Genomic DNA, 26,599 nt, shown 5'->3' on the forward strand with positions numbered 1-26,599 from the left:
CCGCTTCCCCAGAGACCCACCCTACTAGGGAAAGAGAGAGGCAGACAGGGAGTATGGACCAACCAGTCAACGCCCATGTTTAGCAGGGAAGCAATTACAGAAGCCAGACCTTCCACCTTCTGCATCCCACAATGACCTTGGGTCCACACTCCCAGAGGGATAAAGAATAGGAAAGCTATCAGGGGAGGGGTGGGATATAGAGATCTGGTGGTGGGAATTTTGTGGAGTTGTACCCCTCCTATCCTATGGTTTTGTTAATGTCTCCCTTTTTAAATAAATAAATAAAAATAAAAAATAAGTAAAAATACCATATGGGGGCCAGGTGGTGGTGTACCTGGTTAAGTGCACACATTAAAGTATGCAAGGACGCAGGTTCAAGCCCCTGGTAACTATCTGCAGGGGGAAAGCTACACAAGTGGTAAAGCAGAGCAGGTGTCTCTCAGTGTCTCTCTATCTCTCTAGATAGTCTCTCTATCTCTCAGTGACCCCCTCAATTTCTCTCTGTCTCTATCCAATAACAAATAAATAAAATTTTCTTTTTTTTTAAATTAAAAAAAAAATTTTTTTTTAATATTTATTTTATTTATTTAGTCCCTTTTGTTGCCCTTGTTGTTTTATTGTTGTTGTTGTTGGATAGGACAGAGAGAAATGGAGAGAGGAGGGGAAGACAGAGAGGAGGAGAGAAAGATAGACACCTGCAGACCTGCTTCACCGCCTGTGAAGCAACTCCCTGCAGGTGGGGAGCCGGGTTCGAACCAGGATCCTTATGCCGGTCCTTATGCTTTGCGCCACCTGCGCTTAACCCGCTGTGCTACAGCCCGACTCCCATAAATAAAATTTTCTAATAAAAAAAAGAAATGTGTGTTAAATTGCTGAAATTGGGGGCTTTGTGAGAATATCTAGCACTTAGCATTTTCCTAACACAGACTGATCCTGCATATATTAACATTTTAGACATAAGGAACTTAAGTACATCAACAACAAAAAAAGCATTTTCTCTGTGCCTAAATATCTTAAAATATTTCAATAAACAGATGTCACATTATAGACAAATCACTAATGCTGATTATATGCAAACATTCTGCATGCCACTAACTTCACTATCTTTAGTATTTATTTATCTTTTATTCTTAGGAAATAAGGTTATTACTTCAAAAAATAAAGGGCTATACCCTCCAATGTATTTTGTTACTCACGATTTAAAGCTTTTCATTATTTTCCTTCCACCAACAAAGAGATAGCAAGTTAGATGAATAAGCTGGTTATGTAGAATGTTTACTTATATTTTTAGCAAGAAAAAATGAGAAAGACATATATGATATGCTCTAATGCTTGGCATTCTTACAGAACCTTCCTAGAATTATTGTCTTCAACAAGCACTTATGACTATTTCTATTTTAGTCTACCAGATCATTGATGCAACCAAAATGCAAAGTTCTGCCCCCACAGGGCTGAACATAATTTTCCCCTTCCTATCATATCCTTTAAAAATGAGTTCTTAAAGGATATAAGATTTCAGGCTTAGGGAAAACAAACAAACAACAACAACAACAAACACTAGTAAAATCACAGGCCCTTTGGAATATAACTAAAATAGGCCTACTAGCTATCTACAAAATGGAGAACCTGCCACCCCCCAACTTTTCATCTGCACTATTCCAACCTTTAGGTTCATGATTAGTCAACAATGTATTTGGTTTTATATGTTAACTCTCTTTTCAGCCACCAAGTTCCAGATGCTACCATGATGTCAACTAGACTTCCCAAGACAGACAACCCCACCAAAGTCTCCTGGAGCCCTGCTTCCCCAGTGCCCCATCCCACTAAGGAAAGGGAGAGACAGGCTGGGAGTACGGATCCACCTCCCAACGCCCATGTTCAGCAGGGAAGCAATTACAGAAGCAGACCCTCCACCTTCTGCACTCCACAATGATCTTGGTTCCATACTCCCAGAGGGTTAAAGAATAGGAAAGCTATCAGGGGAGGGGATGGGATATGGAGTTCTGGTGGTGGGAACTGTGTGGAGTTGTACCCCTCTTATCCTATGGTTTTGTCAGTTTCCTTTTTGTAAATAAAAAATAAAAAATTAGTGCTTATAAGATATGACTTGTATAAATTTGAAAAGTAACATCTAAAGTGTACTTTGCTAACTTACCCTAGGGCAATCATTGGAAACAATCCTCTAGAAATAAAGAAATGATGCATTATTTGCATAAACTTAAATTTTAGAGTGGATTTTAGGAATATAACAATTTTCTCAGAGAAAAGTTTCAAGTCAGAGTTTACAAATCTTCATATTAAATGTTTATAACATAGATCTCCCTACACTGAAAATTGAATCAAGTCCTTTTAAAAAAATGACTTCTCAGAGAAAGTCCTTTATCATTTCCCTGATTTTTATGCCTGTAAAAAATGTAATTCTAGTAGCAGAATTTAACACATATGCTTCCAGTAATTGTGAATTCATCTTGTACACCCCTGTGACCTTATAAAGATTCCTAACATTACCTTTCATGATCAAAATTGCCTTTTGTGCAGCAACAAATGCTGGAGAGGATGTGGGGACAGAGGAACCCTTTTACATTGCTGGTGGGAATGTAAATTGGTCCAGCCTCTGTGGAGAGCAGTCTTGAAAACTCTCACAAGGCTAGACATGGACCTTCCATATGATCCAGAAATTCCTCTCCTGGGGTTATACCCCAAGGACTCCATAACACCCAACCAAAAAGAGGTGTGTACTCCTATGTTCATAGCAGCACAATTCATAATAGCTAAAACCTGGAAGCAACCCAGGTGCCCAACACCAGATGAGTGGCTGAGAAAGCTGTGGTATATATACACAATGGAATACTATGCAGCTATCAAGAACAATGAACCCACCTTCTCTGACCCATCTTGGACAGAGCTAGAAGGAATTATGTTAAGTGAACTAAGTCAGAAAGATAAAGATGAGTATGGGATGATCCCACTCATCAACAGAAGCTGACTAAGAAGATCTGAAAGGGAAACTAAAAGCAGGACCTGATCAAATTGTAAGTAGGGCACCAAAGTAAAAACCCAGTGGTGAGGGGTAGGCATGTAGCTTCCTGGGCCAGTGGGGGGTGGGAGTGGGCGGGAGGGATGGGTCACAGTCCTTTGGTGGTGGGAATGGTGTTTATGTACACTCCTAGCAAAATGTAGACATATAAATCAGTAGCTAATTAATATGAGAGGGGGAAATCAATTGTATGTCTCAAAGTTTCTCAAAAGACAAACTGAATCTTTTTAATATATAGGCTATGTATTTGATATGCGGACTCTCTCAAAAGCCTAGACCAAGTAGATTAGAAGCTTCCAATAGCACAGCTATATACAAGATACTAGGTACTGTCCAGCAAACCATAACAAAGGGACTTTTCAAAGTTAACCCAATTAACAAATAATGTGATGATAATATTAACTATCGATTGTCTTTTTGAACCCTAAGACAGCAGGAACCTCACATCTCCACTATAGAGCCCCTACTTCCCCCAGTCCTGGCACCCTTGGATAGGGCCCACTTTCCCGTATGCATCTCCCAATCCAAACCAAATAACATTGCATCTGCCGATCACAACCTAACCAAAGCAACGATTGCTACCTCAACATGCTTCACCTCAGAATGTATCCAGAGACTTCACGTGTGGAATGACAACCCTTCAGCTTCATTACTCGGGTGAGACCTTTCCTTTAATAGTACACTCTAATTTCATCTCAGGTAGTTCACTTTCCAACAAAGTCCCATAACCTAGATATACACCAGTTTCTGTGAGAGAGAGCTTATGTGCACACGTATCCATAAACTACTGCAAAATATATACCTGAAAGCAGGACTACACTAGAGTTTGCAGTGAGTACCTCCCTAACACTTCCTCTCCACTATTCCAAGCTTTGGGTCCATGATTGCTCAACAAATTGTTTGGCTTCATATGTTAACTCTCTTTTCAATCACCAGGTTCCAGATGCCACCAGGATGCTGGCTAGGCTTCCCTGGATTGAAGACCCCACCAATGTGTCCTGGAGCTCAGCTTCCCCAGAGACACACCCTACTAGGGAAAGAGAGAGGCAGACTGGGGGTATGCACCGACCAGTCAATGCCCATGTTCAGCGGGGAAGCAATTACAGAAGCCAGACCTTCTACCTTCTGCAACCCTCAACGACCCTGGGTCCATGCTCCCAGAGGGATAGAGAATGGGAAAGCTACCATGGGAGGGGGTGGGTTATGGGGATTGGGTGTTGGGAATTGTGTGGAGTTGTACCCCTCCTACCTTATGCTTTTGTTCACTAATCCTTTCTTAAATAAAAAATTTTAAAAAATATTGCCTTTTGTAAAATAATTAATTAGTTAATTAATTAAATAAACAACAATCACCCTACATATTACACATCTTTCGTACCTGGTAAGTGTTTGCTTCACTATAATTTCTTTGAGAAAGACAGTTAACTAAATGTATCTAAAGTAATCATGGGCAATGTATGCTTATTTTATTTTATATTTTAAAACCAATTGCTCATGGGCTATTTTTTAAATTCAACTCATAAGCTTGAGGGTTTTAAATTGATATATTTGTTATCATAATGTTACACATTTGAAAATAACATGGGGCATGCCCAGGGAAAGAACTGATTAAGACAGAGCACCAGATGAAAGTAGGTTGCATAATCAGTACAGTAAAAAGGGGACTCGGGGAAATTTTCTAAAATAACGAATTACAAAAAAAAAAAAGTGAACTAAGTTACATTTTTAAAGGGTGAGAGCAACTATTTAAAATTTAATCTCCAAAATCTTGATAGCTTTACCTATAAATTATGTTTACTTCTTTATTTTTAAGTGCTAAACTATTAAGTACTAATAGACATGGGAATTAATTAGGTACATATAAATGACTTTATAGAACCTTTATTATTTTACATGTCTTTATTTATATGTTTATTTATTTAATAATGGATAGAGACAAAGAGAAATTGAGAGAGGAGGAGGAGATAGAGAAAAGGAAAGTCCTGAAGCTTTCCACCTACAGGTGGGAACCAGGGGCTTGAACTCAGGTCTTTGTTAACGTGTGTGCTTAACCAGGTATGTGACTGCCTGGTCCCTGATTTAACAAGTTTTTATGATGTCCAAAATAGTATATAAAGCTAATTGTAGTTTCATGACTATGTATTTGCACATATCTGCAGAAGTAGAATTTGAATACATATGGGTATGTATTTCTCTGGGAATACTAATGAGTATATTGTAATCTCAACATTAAACAACATGGACTTCAGGTTTCTATGTCCATGTAAAACTAGTAAACAGTCAACCAATAAGAACACTGTTAATACAACAAGGAACACAAAGGCAAAAATAAACCAGTGGTACTACATCAAATCAAAAAGCTTTTGCATAGCAAAAGGAAACCATCACCAGTATAGAAAGACAATACATTGAACAGGAGAAGATGTTTATATGTCATATACCACAATGGCTAAAAACCAAACATATAAAGAGTTCATAAAACCTAACAAGAAGAACTAAACAGCCCTACCAAAAGAATAGGGAGAAGACATGAACAGAATAGAATGTTCACTGAAGAGGATATCCAGATGGCCAATAAACATATATAAAAATGATCAAAAGTCACTGAGTCTCAGAGATATGCAAATGAAGACAATAAGATATCACTTTATACCAGTGAGAATCCTTAGAAAGGAGAGAAACAAAACTATTAGTGAGGATGTGGGGGAAAAGGAACCCTTCTATACTGCTCATGAATATAAATTGGCTCAAATCCTGTGAGATACAGTCTGGAGATTTCTTTTGTCTTTTAATTTTCATTATCTTCATTCATTTATTGGATAGAGATAGTCAGAAATCAAGAGGGAAGGGGAAAATAAAGAGCATGAGAGATAGAGAAATGCCTGCTGACCTCCTTCACCCATTTGTGAATCTTCCCCCCTGCAGGTGAGGACTGGGGGCTTGAACCCTCATCCTTGTGCATTGTAACATGTGTTAACACAGGTACATCACCACCTGGCCTCTGGAGATTTCACAAAATGCTGAAAATGGGCCTATCCTGTGAGTCAGCAATTTCTTCCTAGGAATCTATTCAAAGAAAACAAAAAGCACCTATCCAAAGAGTTCTTTGTACAACTATGTTCATAGAAGCACTATTTTAATAGTCCAGAGATGTACAAAACTTAGATGCCCCACCATAGATAAATGGCTAAAAAGTTGTAGTACATGTACACAGTGAAATATTACCCAGCTACTAAAAATGAAGAAGTTTTCTCCTTTGCTTCAGCTTGGATAGAACCTGAAGGAATCATGTTAAGTGAGAGCAACCAGAAGGAGAAAGACAAATTCTAGATGAAAATTTTTAATAAATTAATTTTATTATCTTTATTTATTTGACCGAAAGAGCCAGAAATTGAGAGGAAAGGGGTGATAGGAAGGGATAGAGACAGAGAGGCACCTGCCATACTGTTTCACCACTTGCAAAGCTTCCCCCTGTAGGTGGGGACTGGGGGCTTGAACCTGGGTCCTTGCACATTTAAACACTGCGATCAACCAGGTGTGCCACCACCCAAACCTGAGACTTAATTTTTTTTATCTTTAGTTTTTTGGTTTTTTTTTTTTTTTTTTCATTTTTAAGTGGAACTTAAGAAACAAGGGAAGAAGCTACAAAGCAAGGCTAGTGAAATCACTCACTTGGATAGTGTTCTGCTTTCCATGTGTGTAACACAGATTTGAGTCCAGCCTAGCATCCACCATTCTTCTTCTTCTAGCATTTGCCCTTCTTCCGTAGCCAGTCAACAGCATCAGGTTGAGCCTGATGTAAAGTTTCGAGACCTCCTTTGAATCTGGAGAGGTGGCAGTCGTTGACTATGTGGGTCATAGTCTGTCTGTAGCCGCAGGGGCAGTTCGGGTCGTCTCTGGCTCCCCAGCGATGGAACATAGCAGCGCACTGGCCATGGCCTGTTCGATAGCGATTGAGGAGGGCCCAATCATAATGTGCTAGGTCAAAGCCGGGTTGACGCTTGCAGGGGTCTGTGATGAGGTGTTTGTTCTTTACCTCAGCTGACTGCCAGCTCTGTTTCCAAGAGACTGGAACAGAGAAGTTCAGTGTAGGCGTAGGGGACCAGATTGGGTGACGAGATGTCAAGCGTTGAACAGGGTGGGCAAAGATATCCGCGTATATTGGCAGGTCCGGTCGAGCGTAGATGTGGGAAATGAACTTAGATGATGCCGCATCCCGACGAATATCTGGCGGGCCTTGTTGCTAAGAACTGGCAGCCATGGAACCAGGGTGGAACTGATGGTTCCAGAAATTATCCTCACCATAATGCATCCACCATAAAGCATCCACCATAACGATGTATATCATGTATGGTGTTGTGATTTCTCTCTCTTCCCCGCCCCAACCCCCCCCCCCCCCCGTGTGCGTGTGTGTGTCTATGTAAAACAAAAAGATAAGGGAGGGTGAGGGAAGGGTTGAGAGAGGGAGAGAAAGATAACACACAGAGTGAAACTTGAACTAGACATTGCAACACTGAGAGTTGGGTACAAGGATGGAGTTGTGGAAAAGGGTTGAGTAAGTATCAGGGATGTAATGCACTAGGAGGATCTATGTTGGTGGTGGGAATGAGGTGCAGATACCCATCCCACAGAGATGTGTACTTATACCTATATGACAACAACCATCTTGTAAATCATTTCCTTAACAAAAGAATATTTTTTAAAAAAATATTTCCGTCTCATTCCTAGCATGATTTCCTTTATATAATAGAGTATGTCTACAGAAACACAAATAAATAAGCACTATCATGCATTCTAACAGAATTATTAAATTATAAAGGGAGAGCGAAAAAGGGGTAGAGAGATTTGAACCCCAAAACTATTGCTTATTTCACATTATTCTTTCTTTTATTCCTTTTTGTTGCCCTTTTTTTATTGTTGTAGTCATTGGACAGGACAGAGAGAAACAGAGAGAGGAGGGGAAGACAGAGGGGGGAGAGAAAGACAGACACTTGCAGACCTACTTCACCTCTTGTGAGGTGACTCCCCTGCAGGTGGGGGCTAGGGTTTGAACCGGGATCCTTACGCCGGTCCTTGCACTTTGCACCATGTGCGCTTAACCTGCTGTGCTATATACACAGTGAAATACAAATGGTCTATATACACAATGGAATATCACTCAGGTATTAAAAAATTTCCAGCCCATTTTGGATGAAGCTTGAAGAAATTATGTTATGTCAAATAAGTCAGAAGCAGAAAGAAGGATGAATATGGGATGACCTTATTCATAGGCAGAAGCTGAAAACATGATCAGAAAAGAAAACATTAAACAGAGCTTGGAATGGAGTTGGTGTATTGCACTAAAGTAAAAGACTCGGGATAGAGGGAGAGGTTTCAGGTCCTAAAATATGAAGACAGAGGACCCAGTGGGGATTGCATTATTATATGGACAGGTGGGAAATGTTATGCATGTAAAAACTATTGTATTTACTATTGAGTGTAAAACATTAATGCATCAATAAAAATAATAAAAAGAAGAAGCATACTTAGGTATAATTATCATTAAATTGAATCCCCAGAGTCAGGAAAAAGTGAAAAAGAAAACTAAGAGAATAGGAATAGTATGTTTACTTTTTCAAAGGACCTCAAATCCTTATTTAATGTTTCCTTCTATAAATATCCAGAGTGGTGAGAATTGACTACTTTATTCCCAAACTACTGAGTATTTGTAAAATAGCTAACTTAAATAGTCCCAATTTTAATATTAAGAAGGAGAGGAGAGTCTATACTTTTCATGATATTTCTGATCCTAATTAGGCTTTGTGGCTTCTTAAAATAAAAAAATTTTTAAAAAGTTATACTGAAACATAACTGGTTATTAATACCTGGAAAGAGTTCTGAAGTTTTCAGAACTTCAAACCTTTCCTTTAGACCTAATGGTTTCATTTTTCACAAAATTTCCTAGTGGGTTTAAATATGCAGCTGATTCCCCACCGTGCTGGTATATCATTAAAAGGAAATATTGGTATGATCCTATAAACCCTTCTAAAAATTATTTTAATTACTAATTTAAATAGTGTATGGGGTAACTGCTCCTGATGTATTCAATCAAGATGTTTTCAACAATGATGAAAAAATGAAAGTGATAAAATTCACAAGGATAAGACTTCCTTCTTTAAAAATTTGCAAAGGAGTCAGTAAAATAGTTCATTTAGACAGTGTGCTGTTTTGTCATGTGCATGACTCAGGTTCAAGCCTAGCCCCTACTGCATTGAAGGAATCTCCAGTGCTGAAATCTCTCTCTTTTTCTCAATCTTTCATTCTGTCTCTCTCTCTCGCCCACCTCCTCCCACTGCATCCCCTGTCTTTATCTAAATATTAAATTAAAAAAAATAAAATCCTATAGAGATTATTGTGTGAAATACCTTACTTATAGTAAAGAAAATCTGCAAACTTTAATACCAAGTTGAAAGGAATGCCAAAGGAGTACACTATTGAGTTACATATTTTGTCAATCTAGTGATATATTGATACTCAAAATACTGCTTCATCTACACATATAGATGGGCTACTAAATGAAAATCACTTTGAAGAAATACTGATAATTTTACTTAACATTTATATATTATACACTTTCATACCTATTTGTCATTTCTACTAAATGCTTATCACTTTTTTTTTAATGTTCAACCTAAATTTCTGCATTATCTTTGGAGAAGTGAATAGAGAATTTAAATATCTTTTTACCATCATTCTTTAATTTTCTGCCAGAGATAGATTTACTTGACTGAACATATGCTGTCATTTTTAACCATGTACTTCACCTGACACTTGGACTATTTCTATTGATATTTTCAGAACTATTTTCAAAGCTAAGAGGTGATCAAATTTTTATATGGGACTGTAAAACAAGAAGCTAAGTAGAGAAGAAAGACTACATATGTGTAATAAGATTTGAGGTTCTGAAATCTAGAGAAGTAAAAATGTTTCTGGTCTCAAAGGTACACTTCACAAGTTTTAAGTGTTTTTTCTAGACCAGAAATCTTTATAGAGTTTATTTAAAATAAATAAGTGGAACAAAAATAAAAAAGAATGTAAATATAACATACATATTTCTTTATTATATGCAGCTAATATAATATAAAGACATAAGGGTCAGAGAGGTAAGTAGTGGTGCACCTGGTTTAGCATACATAGTATTATGCTCAAGGGCCTAGGTTTGAGTACCCTATACCCACCTGCAGCAGGAACGCTTCATGAACAATGAAGAAGGTCTGAAGATACCTCTCTCTCTCTCTCTCTCCCTCTCTCTCTCCCTCTCTCTCTCTCTCTCTCTCTCTCTCTCTCTCTCCCTCCCTCCCTCTCTCTTCCTTGCCTCCAGGGCTATTGCAGGGGCTCAGTGCCAGTGCTATGAGTCCACTGCTCCTAGCAGCCATTTTTTTCCCCATTTTATTGGACAGGACAGAGAGAAATTGAGAAGGCAAGGGGAAATAGAGAGGGAAAGAGAAAGATACACATCTGCAGACTTTCTTCACCACTTGTGAAGCATTCCCATTGCAGGAAGGGAAGGAACTGGGGGTTCAAACCCAGATCCTAGAGAGGTTCCTTGCTCTTAGTACTATATGTGCTTAACCTATGAGATAAAAAAGCATTATTTTATCACATCTCATTTGCCTTATATAGGAAAACTACATTACAAAAATCCAGAATGAAATCTTTTATTCAGCAGTAGAGGATAATGAAAAAACATGCAACCCTAAGCCATAGTAACTCTTTAGTATGGAAGTGTTACTCATGTGGAAAAACACAGATTTTTCTATCCTCATTATGAGCCTTCAAGGCAAGAATTTTAATTCTAAACTGCTCTGAGAAGCAAGGAGCATGAGGTGCATTATTCAAAATTTAAATCAGTCTGCTTCAAAGATTTCAAAACGTGTTCTAAGCCTACAAGAGAAGGTCTAAGTATCTGAGGAGAAAAGAGTGGTTACTAACCAACGCCACAAAAGCAGTATAATTTTGGAACTTCAAGAAATAGGTGTTTTTGTTACTACAGAAGAAATGGGGCCTTGCAATCCTGTTGCTTTTCCAGGAGTTCAGTTTCACACCTCCCTAAAATAGGTGTTAGCTTAGATCAGCCACCAAGTATCATCTCCCTTCACCACAGAAGTACTGCTTTTTTCTTGAAAAGTCTACACAACTATTGAATATTTCATTTTGGTTTGCTTTATTCCCTTATAATTCGGATGTTTTTCAGTTTAATGTCTAAAAACAAATTTAATTTTTAAGTTTTGCCAATAAATGAAACATCATTTTATAATAAATACCAGTATTTTGCTTTCCAAATAAACTACTTATAAAAAGAGACTTATATAATAAAACTGAAAGGTACAGGGTCTCATTTAACCTTGGATCATTTACTTTAGATTTAAGCATCAGTACTGTAATCAGTAAAATGAAACATTTATGACTTCTCTATATCTCAGATACAAAATAATGGGGTTTCAATGGAAAGAAATAAAGAAATATGGGTAGGAAATATAATCTACTTCTTTTTTTATTTATTCCCTTTTGTTGCCCTTGTTGTTTTATTGTTGTAGTTATTATTGTTATTGGTGTCGTTGTTGGATAGGACAAAGAGAAATGGAGAGAAGAGGGGAAGACAGAGAGGGGGGAGAGAAAGATAAGACACCTGCAGACCTGCTGCTTCATCACCTGTGAAGCAACACCACCCCCTCCCACTCCAGATGGGGAGCCAGGGCTCAAACCAAGATCCTTACACCATTCCCTGTGTATCATACCATGTGTGTTTAACCCGCATTGCTACCACTGTCCCCCAAATTCAACATTTTTAATAGTGGAGTAGTATTCCATTGTGTATATAGACCAAACTTGCTCTGTTGTTGGACACCTGGGTTGCTTCCAGGTTTTGGGAATTATTATGAATTGTGTTGCTATGAACATAGGTATACATAATTTTTTTTTTGGATGGGTGTTTTCGGTTCCTTAGGATATATCCCCAGGAGAAGAACTGCATGGCCATAGGATAGGTCCACTTCTATTTTTCTGAGAGTTCTCCAGACTACTCTCCACATGGGTTGGACTAATTTACATTACCACCAGTAGTGCAGGAAGGTTCCTTTGCCCCAGCAGCCTCTCCAGCATTTGTTGTTGCTATCTTTTCTGATGTATGACATTCTCACAGGAGTGAATTGCTATATCATTGTTGTCTTTATTTGAATTTCTCTAACAATCAGTTACTTGGAGCATTTTTTTCACATGTCTGTTGGCCTTTTGGATCTCTTTGGTAAATATTCTGTTCATATCTTCTTTCCATTTTCAGATGGGGTCAATTGCTTTTTTGTCGTTGCTGTTGTTGAGTTCAGTGATTTCTTTATATATTTTGCTTATTAGCCTTTTGTCTGTTGTATGGCATGTAAAGATCTTGTTCCATTCTATAAGAGGCATCTTTGGGTGGTGGTTTCTTTTGCTGTACAGATGCTTTTTAATTTGATGTAGTTTCATTGGTTTATTTTTGCTTAACTCTCCCTTTAGCATTTTTAAAAAGACTTCAAGACTTTTTGAGAAAAAAAAATACACATATGCACATATACATACATTAATAATAAATACACCATACATACATATCATTAAAAACTCTCTATGCAAAAGAAAATTGTTTTTATCATGTGGCAAAATTAATTGCAAACATATACAGTTTGCATGACTTTTTCCTACAAGTGTGATAAAACAGATATTTCAGTTCTAGAGAAATTGGGGTCAGTAATGTACTTTAATGTCAACAAATATTAGGGAACTATTACCCAACAACTTGGGAAGTAACATTTCTCTCAGAGTTAATCACATTAACAAAGTGAAGAGACTCAAAACTGTCATACAAAATGACTTGTTGACTATTCTTTGGTAAATTTATTAATAAAAACTATAAATGAATTAAAATTTGTGGCTAATATTTAAGAAAGCAAGTTTAGCATTGCATCTGCAGCATAAACTCAGCCTTTCCAGGGAAGAAAAAATACAATTATGCTACTAAATGGGAACAATGTTATTATAGGGCTAGAGAGACAGTTCTCTGGGTAAAGAGAGTAACTTGTCATGAGTACAAACACCAAAAGAGAGGCATATAACGCTGGAAAAGTGTATGATGTTATGATGTCTTGACAGCTCTATCTGAATGAAACAGTGGCCCAGATCAGTGAAATCGTGTATGCCTGAGGATCTGATTTTACACATACACAAAGAAGTTGTTAGAGTATGGCAGAGATAGGAACTTTCATTTTAAAACCTTATTAAGTTTATTAGCTTATTATAAGAATTTGTACTAACCCTCTATCATCTAGAACATTAGAAATATCAAAGTATTTTGCTATTACATTCTAAGTTGATTATGAAATGTTGGCACCATTCATTTCCTGATTTATAAGTATTTCAGAGGACTCCTGGTTTATTTACCTTCAAATTCATGAGCTCTCATGTTTCAAAGTTTCCATGTTAAGGGACATATATTTTCTTTTTTTTCATAAATATTTTTCATTTCTATATGAGTATATTTTAACATATTCAGTAAGCCCACATTTATTAAAGCATTACTATAATTGTGATAGCATCACCCATAAATTCAAAAACAACATACTTTCTTTCATAGTTTATTACTTACTAAACATTTCATCCCACATACTTACATATTTGCCAGATGAGAAATCCTAAGATAAAATATATGTACTGCATAATTAAAAACCATCACATCGGCTAGGGAGACAGCTTAATGGTTATGCAAGTGTACCTTCATCCCTGAGGCTCCTGTGGCCCCAGGTTCAATCTCCAGAACCACCTTAAGCCAGAGCTGAGCAGTGCTCTGGTCTCTCTGTACCTCTTTCATTAAAAATAAATAAAATATATACTTCAATTTTTTTTCCATCAGTTCTCATATTTATGTGAAAAAGGTAATCGATCATTAGCACTGCACATCTATACATGTTTGGGGGTAAGCAAATACTCACGCACACACACACACACACACACACACACACACACACACACATGGATTTTGTGTTCAATAATAGTGACAGGTACACAATGTTTTTAAAGTTAATCCTCCTGATAAAATAGTATACATTTTAGCTATAGATCACATGGTAATACAGTTAACATGAACTTCTGAATTGATACCTAAAATCGCAGCTGTACTGTTTCCTGTATTTTTAGAATCTTATTTAAACTTTGTGCTTTAGTTCCTCCGTCAGTGAAATAAGGATGATAATAAAAGGAGAAAGACAAAGGCTCAAGCCTTAGCCCCCCTCCTGCAGGGGGAAGCTTCTTAAGTGGTAAAGCAGAACTGCAGTTGTCTCTCTCCCTATCTCCTCACTCCTTCTTTATTTCTCACTCTTTTCAAATAAGTCAATCAATCAATCAATAAATAAAGTATTATAAAAAGTGTTGTTTTAATTTCATCAGGAATTAATACAACACAAACCAAGATCTTGTAAACTGTAGAAAAGAAAAGAAAGAAAGAAAGAAAGAAAGAAACCCATGCAGTGGTACTGATATAAGCTGAAATAAAACTTTTGAAGGAGGTGAAAGAACTCTTTTTTTTTTTCTGTCTCTTTATGTTCCTGATATTAAAAAAAAAAACTATTATAAAATACTATGGGAAAGGAGAGAAATAAATCTTAGATGATCTGTTCAAATAGAAAAAATATCCATACTGTATACATTTAACATTTCTATGTATTAAAAAGTCTAAAAGGGTATGTTTTTAATGCCCAGAGTCCATGACCTTTGAGTTTAGGAGAATTCAAAACAGATAAAGCAGAGTAATAGCTATGCCTCCAAAAAAATAACTGCTAATTTGTCTGGTACTTTCTTTCTGAAAAACCTACTCATTTTAACTTGATTATAAACATTTATCTATATCAACATTAATTATCTAAAGAGAGACATACACACAAAATGAGTAGTCATTACATTGAGTAGGATTTAACAGAAATGAGTATGCAGGATTTCCCTGCAGTGACAGAAGTATTGACTCATAGTGATTGATGGCTGCTCATAACCTGATAAATTTGTCCCTGGTCCATACCTGTAGGGAGGAAGTTTCACAAGTGGTAAAGCAGTGCTACAGGTCTCTTCTCTCTCTCTCTCTCTCTCTCTCTCTCTCTCTCTCTCTCTCTCTCTCTCTCCCACTCTCTTTCTTTCTCTCTCTTTCTCTCTCTCTTCAACCCCATTTTTCAAAAATGTTCTCCCTCCTCCCCTTCCTCCCTCCTTTCCTTTAATTCCTCCTTCCCTGTCAATTTCTCTCTCCCTCTATCCAATAAATAAATAATGTTTTAAATTACATGGTATATATAAATGCTTTAATGAAGCTATATAAAAAAATGAATCCATTGAAAGAGAGGTTACAGACGCCCAAAAGGCACATAGAATATAAATCCACATAGAGAGAGAAATCATGAAATGAGCAAAACTAACTTAGGTTGTTATAAATTTCCATAGAGATAATAAGGAGTAGGATGGGAGAAGACTGGTGCACAGCACAAGGTACACATCTGAGGTAGACTTCTGTTTCTTCATATGCTTGTTATTTGGATGAGCTTGCTTTGTAGAAATTCACTGAGCTGTACATTTATGTGCAATTTTAGTATGCAGACTACAACTTCAGCAAATGTACATGCATATATATACATATGTATGCTCATGAATTCATGTGCCTTTTCAATTTAAAAAAGTGTAAACAACTTATGTAAAGTAGGGCTGTTATACCACCTGTTTAAAGATGTGTCATGTATTCAGACTTTCCACATTTAGATGGAATGCTTGTGCAATTTAAAGAAGGACTCCAGTAGGAGTTTTTTTAAGTTCATTACTTAGAATCATGCTAAAATGTACTTGTTGGGAGTCAGGCGGTAGTAAAGTGAAGAGCAGGTGGTGCAAAGCGCAAGGAATGGCAAAAGGATTCCGGTTCGAGTTCCCAGCTCCCCACCTGCAGGGGAGTTGCTTCACAAGCAGTGAAGCAGGTCTACAGGTGTCTATCTTTCTCTCCCCCTCTCTTACCCTCCTCTCTGCATTTCTCTCTGCCCTATCCAACAACGATGATAATAATAACTACAACAATAAAACAACAAGGACAACAAAAAATAATAAAAATAAATATTAAAAAATGTATTTGTTTACTATATAAGACACAGAAGTCAGAACATATATGGAATTTGGAAGCAAAGTGGTCTACTTGCTCAGTCATCTACCAGGTCATTATATATACTGTTATTAAAAACTCTCTGACAAGTATAGACATGAAATAAAAGAAAGCAACGAAAGTCATTCAGAAAGCAGAGCTAAGAAAAAAAATACAGAGTCATCACAAAATTAGAGAATATGTTTATATTTTGTTTAAATTTTAAATTTATTTAAACATTAAAAAATTATAATGAAATCAACAGAAGGATTTGACTTCTAGAAGTGCACATTTTACTAAAGGCTATTGCTAATAAAGAAAAAATAATAATGTAATTCATGTTCAGGTGCCACTAAGAAAATGTAATTGATAGTAAGTGAGAGAGATTGGATATTCTGACAATATATAAATGTGTTCTGGCATTTTTGCAAGGCTTTTAGTAGGATAATGAAAGAGAAGTGAAAAAAAATATTCTGAGAAAATCCAGGGGTAAGAATAGCATGAAAACACACTGATGTTTGACAGCTCAGGATTAAGGAGATACCAAACTAATGTAGTTGTACTGGGGAAGAAAAAATCTGGAAATCAAACGTCACAGCCTTATAATCTAGATCTTATACCTAACTACCATTATGAAACTTCTAGCTGAAAAGTAAGCAGCCTGACTCAACTCTCACCAAGGATTATAAAAGAATACTTAATTTATTGGTTTCTCTTTTTTGATAGTATGAAAGAGCATTACCATCATTTTATCTCCAGTAGAAAAGATGTAAGAATGCTATCTCCGCTGATTGCTACCAAAAGAGCATAACTGTATCATTCTGTTGATAACTTCTGTCAGCTGATCAAAATTTCATACAAACGACTTACGTTTAGCTAGATGTTCCTACTAAATTCTTTAAAATCCCCCTAGACTCAATATCTGATATAACATACCTTAGAACCATGCTTTAACTGTGGACTCAAATAGTGACCTCTACTATCAAATAAATACTTTCTTGTTTGGATAATAATGCCTGATTATTTTTTTAGTCAGTAGATTCAAATTCTCAAATCTTCACAGTTAACATGTCAACAATGTGTTCATTTACATTTATTCATCCATTCAGTTTGTATCCAAATACAAAACAGAACTGCATTTTTTTCTTTTTAAAATTCAAAAGATTTTATTTTGTGTAAGTGTGATGTAGTGCACTGAATGGTTACAAATGCAAGCAAGACTCTGTCTCCATGAAGAATTAACTATTGTTTTTTTCTGTCAAATGACAATTCTTACTTGAGATTCCACCAGCAGGATTTACACAAATGAGTTACTAAGGGTGCTTAACACGTTTTTACTCTACAGATGTGTTACTTTATAGTCATATTCCATATAAATCAGTAATCCCAGATAATCCATTGTAACTTTTTTGCAATAATTATAAGATTAAAGGCTTATTTTGGAAACCATTAATAATATTATTGAAAGGATTGAAACTATTTTAATGAAAATCATAGATGAAAGAGCCAGTGAAGTCAATATTTCTGCTACATTTTAAATGAAAAGCTAATCACAGAAATTCACACCCTTCTTCAACCAATACTGCAAATAGATTTCAAAGAAATTTTTGTTGGTGATGTGATAAAAATAAAACAAAAATATAGTCACAGTGTCCATAACTTGTCACTCATGAAAGATCATTCCTGAGAGATTACAGGACCCACATAAAATAAAACAAAAGACGCAACTATTTTAGGAATAATATCATAGAGTTTAGATATATGTGGAGTTACATTAAAAACATAACAGTAAGGGGCCAGGTGGTGGCACACGTGGTTTAGCGCATACATTATAGTGTGCAAGGAGCTGGGTTTAAGACCCTGGTCCCCATCTGTAGGTTTCTTTTCCCTTTCCCTCTTAACTTCTCTCTATTTCTAATCAAAATAAAATAAATAAATAAATAAAGTAAAATTTAAAATGTAAAATAAATGTATTTAAAGAAACATAACAATAAACTTATTTCAAGAATCAAAGGCAAACATACTGCCATTATAATCAGTTCTTGCTTTTATACTTAAATTGTTTAAATTTATGCTCTGTGTTCTCAATTTTAAGAAATGTTTAAATAATAGAGGGAAAGAATGCCTGGATTTAAGTATTAAAGAAAAAGAAAATTCATTTTTTTGTTTAAAAATTGCACTGTGGAAAGTAGAAAACATACTTAACGTGAATGACTCAATGACTTCTAAGTAGTTATAGTAAAAAAATGTTTAAAAGCTATTTAATATTTATCTAAGTTATCAAGAAATTATAGTATGATTTAAAGCTTAATAGCACTGATTTCTCTATACCAGTCTTAAAAAAAATTTATTTATCTTCAGTGAGAGAGGGAGGGGGAGATGTTGGTCTGCTTCTAATTCTGCTTCTAAGACCCCTTCTGTTTTGATCATCATGTTAGGTTCCCTTGCATTGCTTAAAGCTGTGGTCTATTTACATAATCATTGTTTTGCAATGAGACCTGCACTGGTTTAATCCCCATTGGTTTAATCCCCACTGGTTTGCATGCTTTTCTCCTTCTCCCCACCCCCTATTCTATGTACTTCCTATTCCTGACATTTCCACCTCAGAAGATATAAAGGACAGAATTTTCTAGTGAAAAGAGATTGACTGATTGCACTGCATCCCCACTCATCAATAAAGATTGAACTGCATCCCAGCTCAGCCATAAGTCCCTGGTCCTCTGTCTCCCGCCCACGAAGCTAGCCAGGCAGGGAGAGAGAGAATGAGAGAGGGAGAAACCAGAGCAATGTTCAGCTCTGGGCTGAAACTGCAACTTTAGAGATCTCAGGCATTAAAGCCTGATGCAGTATATCTGTGTTATGGTCTCACGAGTCTTTTTATCTGAAGATCTTATTTGTTTTACTAGCAATACTGCATAATTAATTAAATCAATACATTCAAGGTAGCTAAAATGTAACCAAAATCTGCTTAGGAAAACTGAAAAAAAAATAGTGGATGGGGAAGTGCTCAGGTGGTAGAGCAGACTCAATGTTTATCTAAAGCTCCTGGTTCAATCCCTGGCACTGCATGTACTGGAGTAATACCTTAGGGGTTTTGTTTGTTTTATTTTGTTTTTAATCTTTCATAGAAAACTTTTTTCCTCAAATACAATAAATATTTTTTAAAAAAAAATGAAAATAGCTAATTTAGTATCTTATCTAGTTTCAGACAACACAGGCCTAGTTTCAGACAACACAGATTATATCATGATACAATACCTAATGAAGCTAAATGATTTTCAATAGAAATTATTAGATTACAAGGGTTATACATTTTCCTCAGTCTTTTTCGTAAGTTCAAGTCTACATGAGAGTTATAGTTGAATATTAAAATATCACTAAAATCATTTTAAAACAGAACGTAGTGTTTTAGAATGATCAAAGTTTGTTCAATATGCCACTTAAATACATGTTGAGAGTTCACATTAAATGCATAAAGAAAAGACTATTCAGTATCTTCTTACCTTTGAGACATAATTTTATAGGCATCTGGCAGATAGCATCGTATATTCTCCATCTGAGCAGGGTCAGAGTCACAAATTTTGTCATCAGTTCTCCCATAGTTGGCACTTTCAATCATGATGACATCTGTACCTGGACAACGGAGCTCTATGGGGTAACTCTCACAGGAGAGCTCTCTGCGGACCACGGCCATTGGAATTGGGGCACGGCTGAAAGCTAACAAGAAGAGAGAAAGAAAATAAGTCATCTTTACTACAAAAACAAGTATATGTGTTTGCTTTTCCAGTATTTGAAATAAACTAATACCAAACAATAAAGTATAATTTCAACTGAAACAGAGTATCCTCACTTTGTTAACTTTTTTTTTCTTTATAGGGGGATTAATGTTTTAGTCGACTACAGATTTTTTTATTTTTTATCTAGCAATAAAAATTATTCTAGGGATCTGGAGGAGGTCACAGGGTGGATAAAGCACTGAACTCTCAAACATGAGGTCTCCAGTTTGATTGCTGGAATTCCAGAGCAAGAGTGATGCTCTTCTCTCTCTCTCTCATTCTATCATTAATACATTTTTAAAAAGAGGGGGAGCAGGTGATAGCACAGCGGGTTAAGCACACCTGGTGTGAAAGCTCAAGGACTGGCTGAAGCATCCTGGTTTGAGCCCCTGGCACCCCAGTTGCAGGGGTTGGGGAGTGTGTTGCTTCACATGCAGTGAAGCCAGTCTGCAGGTGTCTATCATTCTTTCCCTGTCTGTTTTCCCCTCCTCTCTCAATTTCTCTCTGTCCCATCCAGTAACAACAACAGCAATAACAATAATAATAACAACGGCAACAAAAATGGGAAAAATGGCTTCCAGGAGCAATGGATGTGAGGTGTAGGCACCCAGGAAGGCAAAAAAAAAAAAAAAAAAAAAACAAAGAAAGAAGGAAGGAAGGAAGGAGGAAGGAAGGAAGGAAAGAGGAAGGAAGGAAGGAAGGAAGGAAGGAAGGAGGAAGGAAGGAAGGAAAGAGGAAGGAAGGAAGGAAGGAAGGAAGGAAGGAAGGAAGGAAAGAGGAAGGAAGGAAAGAGGAAGGAAGGAAGGAAGGAAGGAAGGAAGGAAGGAAAGAGGAAGGAAGGAAAGAGGGAGGAAGGAAGGAAGGAAGGAAGGGAGCAAGGGAGGAAGAAAATTTTGGGACTGGGAGGTGGTGCACCTGGTTAAGCACACATGTTACAATGCACAAGGACCCAGGTTCGAGCCCTCAGTCCTCACCTGCAGGGGGAAAGCTTGAAAGTGGTGAAGCAATGTTGCAAGTGTCTGTCTCTCTCTCTCTCTCTCTCTATCTATCTCTCCTTCTCTCTCTCTTTCTCTCTCTTCCCCTCCCCTCTCGATTTCTGGCTGTCTCTATCCAGCTAATTAAAGATAACTTAAAGATTTAGTAAGAAAATTTAAAGAAATATTTCTTTAAAAATTCTCTAGCATAATGGAAAAACAAACACTCTAGGTTTAGCGCAGGTGGCGCAAAGCACAAGGACCGGCATAAGGATTCCGGTTCGAACCCCGGCTCCCCACCTGCAGGGCAGTTGCTCTCTGTCTTCCCCTCCTCTCTCCATTTCTCTCTGTCCTATCCAACAACGACAATAACAATAATAACTACAACAATAAAACAACAAGGGCAACAAAAGGGAATAAATAAATTAAATATTTTTAAAAATATATTAAAAAAACACTCTAGGTTTTCTGAAATGTTGATTGCACATCAGATAGCACATCGTTTTAGTAAAAACTAAACATCCAATTTCTTGTCAGGGGTAACTATGCATATACACATGCATGTATTTGCTTTTTAAGTAAGTCATCAAAAACAAATTACACTGCTGCTGGATATACATTTGTTGTTTACCACAATGGCAAAATTTAAAGCAATCTGTAATATCAACTTTAAAGAGAAAAATAGAGACAACAGAAACGTTTTTCAAGGGTTGGTTTAATTGTTTGTTTGAAACAGGGGTCTTGCACATGTGTAATTTCACTGCTCTGGGTCAATTTTTCATTTAGAGAGACAGAAACACCATAGCACATAAGGTTCCTATGTGGCACAAGGACTCAAACCTGAGTTGCGTGCATTGCAATGTAGGTGCCATGCCCTGTAAATTATTTCTCTCCAGACTTGATGTGCTTATTATTTTTTTATGAGAGAGAGATGGATGGATAGACAAACAGAATCACACCAGAGTACCACTTTAATCCAGCATATGCATATCTAGGATTGAACACAATAACACATACATGAATTCACCACTCTCCTGGAATACAGTTTATTTTTAAAATTTAGATCTTTTGTGAACATATGAACTTCATTTTTATATAGAATACCATCTTTTTATATCAGGAAAAGGTTTCTAAATTTAAGATAATCAGTACACAAGAAAAATAAAATATTTAATAGCAAATACTCAAAATGCCTTTAATGAAATTCTAAAGTGCTTACCTACTGTCAACAAGAGAATTAATTAAAATTTACATATGTGAAACCTGTATCTTTGCTATGAAAGCAGATTAATCTGCTAGAATATACAACATAAAGTACTTATGTAAGTATATGTGACTTTGCTGATAGCTTTTTTACTGTACATTAACAATGAAAGTAAATGGGAGGAGGTTAGAAAGAAAGTCAAAAATATTAGTGGGGAAACAGGTTATTTTACTGAAAGCATTTCCACTTGAAACTTAACAGAAAAGTATTGATTTGGTTTAGAAGAAATTGAAAACAATATTAACTGTCACTGTCTACAAAATTTTGGGAAAAGTGTAACTGTCCTATTCACCCCAATGCATCATTTCTGACCAGAACATTTAAAATTCTTTAACTACACTAACTCTTAATTCTGTTCTGATTATCACTGAACAAATCCTTTGTTTTCTCTTACTTATGCTTATTATTTCTCATACACAGGAATCTAGCCCAAGTTGATTATAGCTGCAAGTTGATTATAACATTACAATAAACTTATATTTATCTGTTTAATAAGAGAGAAACAGGTTGGCAGATCATATCAGCTACACATAGTGATAGGGATGGAATCCAGGGGCCCATGCAAGCAAAGCATGTGCTCAACTGCTGGTCTACTTTGTCAACCACTGTAACATTTTAAAATTTTTATCATACGTCAATATTTTGACCAGAAAGCCTCAAGAAAGAGAAATAAAGATTTATTTTTTTCATTTATTTTTCGATAGAGACAGAGAGAAATTGACAGGAGGGTTAAAAGATGGAGAAAGAAAGATGCCTCCTGCAACACTGTTCACGAAAGTTTCTTCCTGCAGGTAGGGGTCAAAGGCTTGAACCTGGGTTCTGGATATTGTCTGCTCTACCAAGTGACTGGTCTCAACATAATGAATTTTTTAACTGAGTAAATACTCATTTCATTATTAATCCTAAAATAAAACGTCTTTGTGAAATAATCACTGAGAAATTAGTTATTTAAGCTTAAAGTTCTTTTAATAACAAATTTCCAACTTCATGGTTAAAGACATGTTCATTAGTGCATTTAGTGTAATTTTCAGTAATAGAATCAATAGGAGAGGCCAGGTGGTGGCACACCTGGTTGCTGAACACAAATGTTACAATGTGGAAGGGCTCGGGTTCAAGGCCCCGGTCCCCTCCTGCAGGGGGAAAGCTCTGCAAGTGGTGAAGCATGGCTGCAGGTGTCTCTCTCTCTCTCTCTCTCTATCTCCCCTTCCTCTCCATTTCTGGCTGTCTCTATCCAATCAATAAATAAAGATAATAAAGAATATTGAAAAAATAGAATCAAGGATAAGCAAAATGTTATGAGCTGAAAAGACAGTTTTATAATTTTAGTGAATGTAAAAGTTTTGTTATGGAGCATTTTATTTATCTTTATAAAATGTGCTCTACATCAGAATTTCACTGAATATTTTAGAAAAAAATGTTGAACATTTTTAAGAGACAGTTTGTTGCTTAACTTTTGTATAATCATAAAAGAATCTAATTGAAACTGTTTTCAAATATTGAAATGATCTTATTATATTTTGTTGACTTAACTAAGTTTAAAAAAAGTAACTTTAGTAAAGAAACCGAATAATCAAAGCACACAGTCAACATATTTGTTTTACAAAATGGACAATTTGGCTGATTAAACTCATCAATCAACTCTGTCACCACACACATACACAAACACAACCTTTAATTTAAGTCTTAACTGTCAAAATAGGATTTAGAATCAGATACCAGGCAGTTTTACAAAGTCAACTGAAATGTGAAGGAAACAACCCCCCCCATATCTTGTATCTTTATTGCTTATCTAAGAATTATTTGAAAGTCAAGGATATGTCAACTATTACAGAGAACCAGAGTTTATTTGCATATGTTTTCTTTCACCTAGCATATAGCTGCATTTGTATTAATAACTCAGTGATAAATTGTACTCTAAAATGATGATTGCTTTGTTTCAAGAGAAGTATTACTAAATATATACCAGTCATAGAATTATCTAATTATTTAATTGAATTATTTTCAATTATATTGTAAATTTTTAAATTAGCAACCAAAGTCCATTTTTTAAAATCACCCGGTTATGGCAATAATGGGGGAAAATAACCCTAAGATATATAAAATGTCAACAATTTAAATGCACACTAGTTAGTGAAGCTATCTTGTATGTTGAATCAGGGTAATATTGCTTTGAATATTTTGAAAGTGCTATGGAAAAATTGTTGGTCATTACGCTAGGCCCCCTGCATCTGCTTAACACTGTGGTCTATTTACATAATCATTGTTTTGCCTGAGACCTGCCCTGCCTGCAGCATATTAGTTTAATCCCCACTGGTTAGATGAAAGCTTGCTACTTTCCTGCTCTTTTCTTCTCTCCACCCCCTATCCTACCCATTTCCTTTTCCGACCAGCCACTTCCGCTTCAGAAGATACAAAGGCATTTTTCTCCGATCAATAAAAGCATTGCATTGTGTTCCCACTCAGCCATGAGAGTTCCTGGTTCCTCTCTTGAGTCGCTGAGTAAGCAGCAGACTAGGTTGGCTCCGATCGAGTTCTCTCCAACCCAGAGAGCATGTGACCGGGAAGAAATACCCTCAGGCTACCCCGGCAAAAATAATTTGTTGCTCAAAGTCACATTCTTATGCTCTTTCCTATTTTTATCTAATGAGGTGACGAGATGAAGGCACTAATTGAACATGGAATTGATATCTGATCAATAAAATGTAAATCTAGTAATATCTGATAAGATGCTATACTTTAAAACAACCCACTGACCATAGGACTAAGGAGGCAACAGTGAAAGTAAGCTTAGGAAGTACTTAAGTTCAGTGAAGAAGTTTTTCAGTTTGACCTAGTCCCATTGGTCTATTTATGTTTTGGTTTTACTTGCAATTGGATTTGAATCAGTGAAGATGTTGTAATAGTTTAAATGGAAGAGAGTTATGCCTATATGTTCTTCTAAGCATTTGATGGTTTCTAGTCTAACTTCTAAATCTTTGTTCCATATGGAGTTAACTTTTTTATATGGTGAAATTTTGATTATCCACTTTCATTATTCTGCATGTTTCAACCCAATTTTTCCAACACCAATTGTTGAATAGGCTCTCTTATTTGCCGTTTGATGTTTTGGGCATCCTTGTAAACTATTACCTGACTTTAGCTATGGGGGCTGGTTTCTGGGCTCTCAATTCTATTCCACTGGCCTAGTACTCCACTTAGGCTCTAGTACCAGGCTGTTTTGATAATAGTGGCTCTGTAGTATATTCTGAGGCCAGGAAATTGTGAGGAGCCTCACAAAGCATTAAGCCAGCTCCCCCTGCTCCACCCTGCATTCCTGATACTATGGCCTATCTACATAATCATTGTTTTGCCTGAAAGATACCCACCCATTCCATTCCTTTGATCTATCTTCTTTCTACCCTCAAGACCCTCCCTGCCTGCAGGGTAGTATTAATATTACCAGTTAAAACCCTCGCAACAGTTGCTAAGGAAGTGTCTACCTTCTCAGCCCCCTTTTGCCTTTCTCTGCCCCTTTCCTTGCCATTTCCATTTCTGACTTGCCACTTCCAGGTCTTCCTTTTAAAAGCCTTGGCTCTCTGATCAATAAAGATATTGCATTGCCTCGCACCACGTGTTTGGTTCCTGAGTCATCTCCCTCGCATTGCTGAGTGAGTAGCAGCCCAGGCTGGCTCTGGTCACGTTCTCTCAAACCCAGAGAGTATGCATCCGGGAAGAGGCACCCCCATGCTGGCCCAGCAAGGAAACATATAGCCTCTCCACTCTTACTCTCTTCCCTCAGGATTTTTTTTTGGCTATTCTAGCCTAAATAACATATTTTTTATATTTACTTTTTTAAAAATACAAAGAAATAGTTCTCTTTTGGGTAACATGTTTCAACACATCACTCTCATTCTGAACACCCACTCTGTTTTTGAAACCACTTTTTTTTCTTTCCTTTTTATTGGCTTCTCTCTGTTACCATTAAGCCTTCCTGGTGATATTATTTGACTAAAATTTCTGCAATCCATTAGTGGACTTGTGAATAGTGATAACTAATGATACCAGACTAGGGAGAGAGGGAGAGGGGGATTAAAAGCGGTGACCAACCATGAATCATATAATGCTTCAAGGATCCCCAAGCTAGGGATCATAAACCTGCCACAATAACTCTACAGCATTAGAAAGGAGCTGTGAAGAAAAGATTACTGAGACATAGGGTTTTAGGATAAAGGGTATCCAAAAGAAAAGGGAAAAGACTAAATATATATTGAGACAAGTAGCAAGAGGTTGGAGACGGAGGGTTCAATGTTGCAGCAGATTTCTTGTAGTCAGAGCAGAGAGGGAGAGAGTGATATCTCACCCTAATATACCATACTGCAGAGATTGAAGTCTTCAGTCTTC

At 36.5% G+C, this 26,599-nt stretch overlaps 1 protein-coding gene across 20 annotated transcripts in view; it reads right to left on the reverse strand.

Annotated features, from left to right (window-relative positions):
- ADGRL3 (adhesion G protein-coupled receptor L3) overlaps positions 1 to 26,599 on the reverse strand; it is an 848,379-nt gene that overhangs the window by 407,924 nt on the left and 413,856 nt on the right. For all 20 annotated transcript variants that reach the window (XM_060188015.1, XM_060188014.1, XM_060188010.1 and 17 more), the window contains exon 5: positions 19,709 to 19,922. In XM_060188015.1, coding sequence (XP_060043998.1) covers positions 19,709 to 19,922 — 214 coding nt within the window. The remainder of the gene's footprint in view (positions 1 to 19,708; positions 19,923 to 26,599) is intronic.

The sequence above is a fragment of the Erinaceus europaeus genome, chromosome 3, assembly GCF_950295315.1.
Source record: "Erinaceus europaeus chromosome 3, mEriEur2.1, whole genome shotgun sequence".
Classification (NCBI taxonomy): Eukaryota; Metazoa; Chordata; class Mammalia; order Eulipotyphla; family Erinaceidae; genus Erinaceus; species Erinaceus europaeus.